The 9,701-nt window shown below is 30.5% G+C and overlaps 1 protein-coding gene and 1 pseudogene across 1 annotated transcript; both read left to right on the top strand.

The window, feature by feature from the left end:
• Positions 1-4,212: 4,212 nt before the first annotated feature.
• LOC129312941 (uncharacterized) lies at positions 4,213-9,500 on the top strand (annotated as a pseudogene).
• On the top strand, positions 5,636-7,419 carry LOC129312942 (uncharacterized). The gene is made up of 2 exons (XM_054955740.1): positions 5,636-6,033; positions 6,511-7,419. The coding sequence occupies exons 1-2, from the start codon at positions 5,816-5,818 to the stop codon at positions 6,641-6,643; spliced, it is 351 nt and encodes a 116-aa protein (XP_054811715.1). The 5' UTR covers positions 5,636-5,815; the 3' UTR covers positions 6,644-7,419.
• Positions 9,501-9,701: the final 201 nt, after the last annotated feature.

Below are 9,701 nucleotides of genomic sequence, written 5' to 3'. Positions count from 1 at the left end.
AATTTTGATTTTTTGTTTAACTCTTGCAATTCACAGAACAAAAGTTATTATTCGTTAAACAAAAGTTGTGATAGGGACTTATGATTTTGAAAACTTGTTTTTTAATAATAAAAATGACATTTAACAAGTTTTGATTTCTTATTCAATTTTTGCGATTTATAAAATAAAAGTTGTTATTCTTTAAGTAGAAGTTGTGACTAGGGCTTGTTATTTTCAGTAAGGGTAAAATAATTTTTTAACTTTAAAATTTATTGATAAAAAAGTTCCTAAGGATTTCAGTAGAATTTTGATATTTTGAGAGATCAGATTGTCATTTATATAATTCAGGAAAATTTCCTTGTCATTTATAAAATTCCAAATATATATATATATATATATATATAATGTGATTAAGAGAAGAGACACTAGAAAGTGGTACTCAAAAGCATCTTAGAAGAGGGAAGAACATAGCTAAGCTACCCCATGATTGCAAGAGAACACAAATAGATGAGTATAATATCATATTTTAACCCAAAACCTTAAAGCGTTGAGTTTATTAGTCTTTTTCACTTATATAACTCTTCCCTAACCCAATTCTATATGATAGGGAACTTTTGCCCCATACCAATGCACTTGAGCACAAAATTTATTAAAAGTAAAATATGAAGTATAAGTGCGAGAACACTGCTAGAATATGAAATATATAGAAACCTAATTAAAAGGATTGATAGATATTAATTAAATATATTATTCTCTTATCATCTCAGTTTACCATGACCTATACAATTCTCTAATTTCTCTCCCAACCTCAACAAAACTTCCCAGCTCTTTTCTTTTGATTATCTTAAGTAAATTATTTCTATTTTTTTTCAATACATTTATCTGAGATTCTATACCATATATCTAATTAGATTTGAATATTGTTGAGTATAATTGAGATAACCTTTATCTTTTCTTTAATTGAGAAAAATTGGTGACTTAATTTCAGAGCTCTATATAACTTGGCCAAGCCAATGTTAGAGGATATATCAACATTATTAACACTGTTTGTACCATATCAACGTTCCTATGAAATTAGAGGGACTACCATTCCCGACAAAAAAAAAAAATAGGACCTAGAATAATGAATAAAAAGGTATAGAACGCTACAGCAAACTTGTGCAAATTATAAGGACCAAAAATTGTGTTTTCCTAATTATGATAATAAGAAGAGCATGCCATATGGATTAAGGTATTATTTTTCATTCATAACGTATGTCAATAAATAAAGAGATATCAATACTATTAGTGTGATTAGAGTACCGTTTTGTTTTTTAGGGAAAAGTTTGGTTATTATTAATTTCTAGTCTTCCTTGGTTATTTAGTTAAACTGATAATTAATAATTGGGTAAATAAGTAAATTAGCCCCTGAATTTTAGGTTCATTAGCACCATAGACTTTGAACTCATTTATTATGCAAATTGTTTTCTCAACCTTTAAAAATGGTGAAATCCGGCCCATGCTGTTAATAAAAATTAACTTTGACCGTTAGTTAACCATAAAATGATAGAAAATGACAAAAAAATTTGTTTATCTTTTTCTATAATTTTTTTGTACCCTTGTTTGTAATTTTTGGGTCCATTATAGTAATTTTTTGTCATTTTCTATAATTTTCTCATCAATTAACTAACGATCAAAGTTAATTTTTGTTAACAACAGGACTCAACTTACATTGTTTTTAAAAGCTGAGAGAACAATTTGCATAATAAATTAGTTTATGATCTATGATGCTACTAGATTTAAAGTTTAGAAGGTAATTTGCCCATTTATCTTTAATAATTTTAGGTGTGATTATCAGAAACATTGAAATTAAATGATTTTACTAAGGTTATTGAGACAGGTTATTAAATCATAATCATTATTGAGCAATTGATCAACCTTTATAAAATAATGTTGTTCCCTTGAGAGTTGAGAATTGAGATAATATTACTTAATGCTCACTATAATAGTTACTTGGTCAACCGGACTCCTATTCCTGCAAATTCCAAAACCTATATGATGATTGAGATATCTGCTACATGAAGATATATGCCAACTTCAAATCCAAACAGCCAAACTCAACCATTGGCCTACCGTCTTGTTTATTTTTAGATGTGATTTTAGATTCATCATTACATTAATCGAAATGAGCTGGAAATCATATTTTGCGGATCAAGAATTTAAAGCCCGTAGAATATAATGAGGAACATAATCTCATAGAAAATTCAATTGAATTTCATTGTTCATAATTATATATGTGAGAATTAATATATTTATTTCGTTTTTTAATCCTCATTCATCTATATATATTTATTATTTTTAATTATTCAATTATCCGATTATTTGTTTTAATGGTCCATTAAACATGTATTTGTTTAGTTGAGCTAACAGAACGATAATGACAAGCTTCCAGAGTAGTGGACATTTAAGTTACTTATTGGCAAGATGGGACCGATTCCTCATGCTTTATCTTAAAGTACATCTTCCAGCATATTTGTTGAATAATGCATTTTAATACAAATGTTTGTTGCCTGGTAATTGTAGAACAGAAAGAGGCTGAGTTTTAATTGACTGAGATGAGACAGTCATTTTCCTCACACGGTTTCCACTATTGACTATTACAACAATATGCTTTCTTCGGGGTTGTTTTCGCGATTCAAACAGTTTTCCAGAAATTATATTTTTTTTTTCTTTTTCCTTTCTCTCTATTTTTCTTACCATTCAAACGAAGGGTACGAGTTTGAAGGCAAAAGAGTTAACACCTATAGCAGTAGTGATAACTTTGAGAATCCAATTAAAAGAAAAGAATTATGGGGGCCTGATTAAAAATTAGATAAGACTTTAAGGACTGTCGAATTAATTTTCCCTTAATATTTAATATCATATTTGTGGTGGTTGAACCTTGAACTCCCTGGATTATTTTATATTCATCTTTGAACGGAGCATACGGATAAGAAAGCAATTGTGAATACTACTTATGAATATCACAAACTAATTGAAAATAAAAGAAAAAATAGAAGTCAATGAAAGCAAGAACGCGCACCAATTATTTAGTTCTCATGAGATTAGTAACAGCGTGTCCTGTGACGTCAATGAAGGGCTTTATATTGAACTCCAATGAGTCGTTGACCTTCAAATTCAATGAATCATCGATCATTTCTCATCTCAGTTTACCATTAAATGACTAATTCAATTCCCACGTCTCTATCAACCTCAACAAACTTTCCTAGATCTTTTCTGTTTTTTTTTTTAATACATTTCTCTGAGATTCGATACTATCTAATTATATTTGAATGTTGTTGAGTAATAATTGAGATATAAATTCCATTATAATTTTTTTCCTAACCACAATTCTTGAACGTTAATTTTTTCTTAATTGAAAAAACAAATTAGGTGTGTTGAGTTTCAGAACTAATTACGACTAAGTCAAGCCTTAAAGTTTAAATTTAATCTAAATGCAAACTTATTTTCTTCCACTTGACTTAACCATCATCCATAAGTAAATGATTTTTTGTTAAATATATGTGATTGTTTATTAAATTATACATTTATTTATTGTGATAGAGGAACTTGGTATTGAAAGTAGAAACAATTGTGTTTAAATTTCATTTTATATTATAGAAATTATTTAGTTCTTATAATTTTGACTTAATTGTAACTTAGTTTTTAAATTTTAATTCAGTGTAAATCAATTCTTATAACTTTAATTAGGTTGAAACTCACTTTCTAAATCTTTACTTAGTATAACTCAAATTCAAATAGTTTAAACAATTTAAAATATTATTCCCTAAGGTTCAAGGAAAAAACTTTAGTTTTTATAATTTTATTTTCCAAAATATAGCTATCAATATTTTAAATAATTAAAATTATAAGAACTAAGCCAACGAATGTTACTGCAGTTGGTAAGGATTTGGCTAATAATAAGGTCATGAGATCAAATCCTGTTATCAATATATAAGGACCTTGTTAGAGGATGATCCAGGTTAAAATTGAAGAATTGAGTTTTAATCAAGTTAAAAATATATAGACTAATTAAGTTACACCAAATCAGAATTATAGGATCTTAATGATTAATTTTTTCTTGTACCAGCAGGAAGTAAGATGAGTTTGGAAAAAGTCAAAGTCAGTTCATTAAAACAAGCCGACAATTATTTATTTAAAAGGGAAAATCAGGTGCAGTGTGATGGATTGTTTATCTCAAACGCGGGCAGAAAACACGTATCCTTGCTCTTGAAAGCAAAGGCTAGATTGGCTGAAAAAGAAGAACTCGCATTATATATTAGGCTTGGCTTTTCCACAGTTGATTCGGTCCAAAATATATATTTATATGGATCGGAAAAGAAGATAATCTAGTAATTTCCGAGAAGCATAAATGGTCCTATAAATTTGTGCACGATCAAGTGATGATGATATCCACTTGAGAACTTTAATTCGTTTAGTTGCTACTTCCAATTTCTCAGCTTTTCAATGGCGAAACTAGGAAATGAAAAGATCAGTTGGATAGTGAGTGTGGTGTTCTGCTTCTTCTTGTCTCTGGTGCTTGCCATGGCCACCACTGGCGATGGCGGATTTGCTAAGGAACTTGAGGTAGAGAAGCTTTTGAAGAAGTTGAATAAACCAGCTGTTAAGTCTTTTAAGGTATAGAATTTAACTTCTTCGAATAGTTTTGATTATGACTAACATTTTAATTCAAATGTTTCTGCATAAAAGAAAACTTCAACAATATTCAACATTTTTTAACTTCTACTCTAGATCTGTGTGTCTGGCATCTAAAACTTGATTAGTTTCTGTTTTAAATATATAATTTCTTAGTAGTATTTTTTTTCTTTCAAAACTAGATTTGTAGAAAGTTAGTTTGGGCCTTTTCTATCCATGTATGCAATGTTCGCGATGAAGAAAGATGACCTTTTACGTGAAAAATTAAAGAGATTAAATGTTTATGTGATTTCTATTCTCATTTTTTATTTTAAAAACTGTTTTGTGATATAGTTTTCAGATCATTGTGCTTCAAATCAAATCAAAATGATAGTCTATTTGGTTAGATTAATTTAAGAATAATTTTATAATTAAAAAATAAGTTAAGTGTAATGATTGTCGACGGTTAGTGGTGATAGTTTATGATAGAAATTAATTAAATTAACTTTATTTTTCAATAATTAAATGTAGTTAATTTTGAAAATAGAAAAAATAAAATGAAAATAACTTTAAGATGTTTTTATTTTCTATTTTTTTAAAAAAATGAGAATAGTTTTAAAAATATTTAAACTCAAGATACTTGTTCTAACAAGTTTTTGAATTTTTTTCACTTTTAAAATCAGGGAATAGTTTTTGAAAACAGAAACCAAACAATAATTTTTTTTCACCTTATGCATTTTGAATAGTTAATGTTGTAGGCTATATAATATAGTAGAAGATATAGTCAAGCAATATGCTATATTTTGTCCTTGAGCGTATTTAAGAAGAAATTATTTCTGGATGTTATAAGTTAATGTTGTATTTGGTTTAACATTTGGTATTATGAAAAGCAGAGTCCTGATGGTGATATGATCGACTGCGTGCATATCTTAAATCAACCAGCTTTTGATAACCCAACATTGAAAAATCACAAAATTCAGGTAAATATAATTTACGGTTGAAGGCCATCTCCCAACTTCTTTTTTTTTTTTTTTTTTAAGAGCGTTGTGCACTATGCACTAAATTCTTTTATATAGAAAAGCACCATTCTATGAGAGACTTGTTATTTTCTCTGTTATGTGCTATCGTGGCATAGTTGTGGGCCCATGCACAGAGGTATTCTGAATTATCTTAACTATCGAAGATGGGTCTCGGGTCTCCACCTATGCATTATCATCTCCAACGCCATGTTCCTCCTTTCCGGCTTACCTCCCCTACTGCTGCCGCTTCTTCTTCCTTCAACCTCTCCACTTCTCACACCATCTCTCTACAATTCTTCTTCTTCTTCGCCATCTTTCATATCCCCTTCTCTGTTCGTGGCTCTTCAATCTTGGCCCCTACATTCGATGGATTCTCCATTAGGTACATCTTCAAAGCAACTCATAATCGACTCATCTTTTCAACATTCAAACACTCCTTCTCTATGTGAGAACCACGCCTAACAATTTCTCTATCGCCCTCTTCTCTGACTCTTTCCATCAACAACAATGAGCAAGATGCAGATCTTCGTCAAAACTTTTACTGGAATTTCATCAAAGATGCATGCATATCTTTAATTAATTGGGATTGCATCAAAGAAGTGGCTTTATCAGTAAAGTCAAATGGGGTTACAGTTATTTTCATCCTTTTTTCCTAGTCTAAATATAGCTGTTTTCATCAATTAATTTATCAGTAATGGTTTTGCCGTTCTGGGTTTTCGGCGACAAAGGTTTCTGTTAATTTGTTGCTTTTATATAGAATTTTCCTATGAATATTATTCAGCTTGATTCAAGCGAAATGGTTTCTAGTTTTGGTTCTCCCCGTGGTATTTTTCTCCGAACTGAGTTTTTCAGCCTTCAGTCAACCCCAGAGGGGGCAAGAGCTGATAATCTGGACCTTGGTGAAGCAACTCGCCTCTTCCAGCTCCCCATTTTGGATGCTACGAACTGGTGAACTGAAGCTTGATCTAGGAACTTCTTGTTATATGTCCTGAAATTTTCTTCCTTTCCCGATTAGCATTTGAAGTCAGCGACGATGGAGTTTTTCTGGTCTGTGAATAGCTAAGTTGATCATAAATATAAGGAAAAACATAATCTTTTATCATTATAGTTTTATCGAGTTTTTTTTTTTCAGTCCTTATAGTTTTTTTTTTTCAATGTTTTCAAGCTTTGTAGTTTCAAAAAGATTGATAACCTTTGCTTTATAGGTCTCTGTAGTTTTCATTTTTTTAATATTTTTAATCCCTAAAGGGACTGAAAACATTGAAAAAGAACTACAGAAATTAAAAGTAAAACTTAATGAAACTATAAGGACCAAAGATTATATTTTCCCTAAATATAATAAAAGTGTCTCTGTACATTGTCGAGAAGGAAGACATTGTTGATATGTGTAATTTCGTCATTGATATGTACAGGACATTGAACATTCGCTTTTGATTTCTCAGTTACTTGCTAGTTAAATGCAAGGTAGAGTAAGAATTGTCCAGCAAATGCAAGGAAGAAGGAGACCCAGATCACATGATCAAATGGGTCAGAATTGTTGTTATTGTGAGATTATGAAGAAGATGATGGATTTCCAATAGAAGGGCAATTTCACTCTTTAAAAAGATTGTTTAGGGAGATATTGCTTCACCCTTTAATACATGGTGCCCAATACTCTTCAAAAACCATTTAGGGAAAAAATGGTCTTTAACTCAACAATTGATCTTAATCTTTTTTTTTTATTTTATTGGATTTTCTAACTCACAATTCTGGGCTAATTATATCCTATTCCATGAAGATGAGGCCAACATTTCATCCAAAAAAGACCAATTTTTCAAAATCAAACCCAATTGCTCAATTGTGGCACCAAAGTGGAAGTTGTCCAAAAGGAACCGTTCCTATAAGAAGAACAACAAAAGAGGACATATTGAGGGCAGATTCTATCAAACAATTTGGTATAAGAAGATCATTATACTCCCTGGATGGCCACGAGGTACTACGATTTTCCATATATATATATATATATATATAGTGTTATCAATATCTTGAAATATAATGCTTGTAATTTGCTTTATTTTTTTTAAATGGTTGTTTGTGTGTTTTGCATATTGAATATATATTTTTTCTTGTTTCGTTGTTTATTCTGTGCCTTTAGTATGCCGCAGCTGATTTGAGGGGACAAAGATATTATGGAGGCCATGCTTCTATAAACATTTGGAAGCCACATGTTCAACAATCCAATGAATTTAGTCTCTCTCAAATTTGGATTGTGAATCGTGATGATCCTAATAATGTTGAGACCATTGAAGCTGGTTGGCAGGTATTCCATAATTTCTTCCAAATTACATGTACGAATGATCGATGAATACAATTTTATAGATTTATTTTTCAACAAATACTAATTTTTGTCCTTCTAATTCCCTTATTTACTGTTTCCTGATCTTGAAAAATCAGATCTATCCAGAAATATATAACGATTACAACCCTAGACTTTTTACATATTGGACTGTAAGTTCAAACTTCTCACCAACCTATAATTTCTTGTTTCCTCACATCATTGTATTTCTGTTGTTTTAATACATTCCTTTTTCATCCCACAGAATGACTCATATCGCCATACTAGATGTTATAACCTTGCGTGTGGCTTTGTTCAAGTTGATAACAAAGTAGCTGTAGGAAGCAGCCTACAGCCATTATCTGTCTATGGTGGTTCTCAATATGTATTATCCATCCTTATCTGGAAGGTACTTTTTATTTTATGGAAAAATTAATTATTTAGTTCTTTTACTTTTACTCCCCTCATTAAAAAATGTAAGACATTTTTAACAAAATCTCACCCCCAATAAAGTAGTTACATACTTTCAAACTAACCCTATCTTTCCATATTTATCCTTATTAAACACTCTACAATAAATATAAAAGGGGCACTTTAAAAAAAAAAGAGCAATAATTACATTTTGAAAGACTAAAAATACCTTACATTTTTTACTGAAGGAAGTAACTAGATTACAATTTAACTCAGTACGACTTAGGTCTTCAAATTTTAGCCTTTTAATCCATTGGTCCCTACACTTTATAACTCAACTACAACTTAACTCCTAAAAAAAACTAGATATTAATTTCTTCTTTCTTTCTTTGCAAGAACATATATTCCTTGAGAAATTCAAACAATTGTTCAAATCACCAATAATAAGCTTCAAAAACCCCTAATGGAAAAATATAATAATATTTATAGTGATAATATTATAAATAGTACAAATGCTTGAGCAGGATCGAGGAACTGGAAACTGGTGGTTGCGAGTTGGGAATAGTACAAATGTAGGATACTGGCCAGCTTCTTTGTTCAATCACATGTCCGAGAGTGCATCAAATGTACAGTAGGGCGGTGAAATAACAAACAAAGAATTTAACGGGCAACACACCACGACTGGGATGGGAAGTGGCTATTTTCCTCGAGAAGGTTTTGGGAAGGCTAGCTTTTTTAAGGGCATTTCTGTTGTTGATGCCAATAATAATCTTGTCTCTCCTAAAAACTTTGGCATTATTGTCACCGATCCCAATTGCTACAATATTACCTCTTATAGTTATTCTAATGATTGGGGTGTCTACTTTTACTACGGTGGTCCTGGGAGAAACAAAAATTGTCCAATTTAATGTTAGCCCACCAAATTAAGATATATAATCTTGGGTGGCATGAATTATGGGAGGATTTATTTAAAAAAAGTCTGAAACTATATCTATTTATATCAGGAATTACCTAGCCTCATCATTCGTACTATCTGATGGGATATTGTATAAGATAAAGCTTGATAAATCAAGTTGTAAGATTGTAAAATTACTTAGTAATGTGACATTATGCAATATTATATATGTTGTATCATATTTGTTATTCTATACAATGTTCGATTATGTTTAACTCAAAAATCAGACACAAGAAAGCAAATAAGACCTACAAGACAACCTACATAACAAAAAAGACAACAAAACAAAAGAAAAACTAGATACAACTTAACCAACCCCTGTTCTAGCAAAAACTCTCGCACTCAGGACAAGAAACTGCCTCAAAAGATC

The sequence above is a fragment of the Prosopis cineraria genome, unplaced genomic scaffold (genome assembly GCF_029017545.1).
Source record: "Prosopis cineraria cultivar Desert tree isolate PC_DT_omini unplaced genomic scaffold, ASM2901754v1 PC6, whole genome shotgun sequence".
NCBI classification, from domain to species: Eukaryota; Viridiplantae; Streptophyta; class Magnoliopsida; order Fabales; family Fabaceae; genus Prosopis; species Prosopis cineraria.
The sequence above is the reverse complement of the archived record's forward strand: the minus strand, read 5'-3'. Positions and strand labels throughout refer to the sequence as shown.

Bases quoted from the DNA above. Each gene is read 5' to 3' on its own strand.
- LOC129312942 (XM_054955740.1), top strand. From the start codon at position 5,816: ATGGGTCTCGGGTCTCCACCTATGCATTATCATCTCCAACGCCATGTT. The intron at 6,034-6,510 runs GTACATCTTCAA...TTCAGCCTTCAG, and splicing joins TTCGATGGATTCTCCATTAG to TCAACCCCAGAGGGGGCAAG.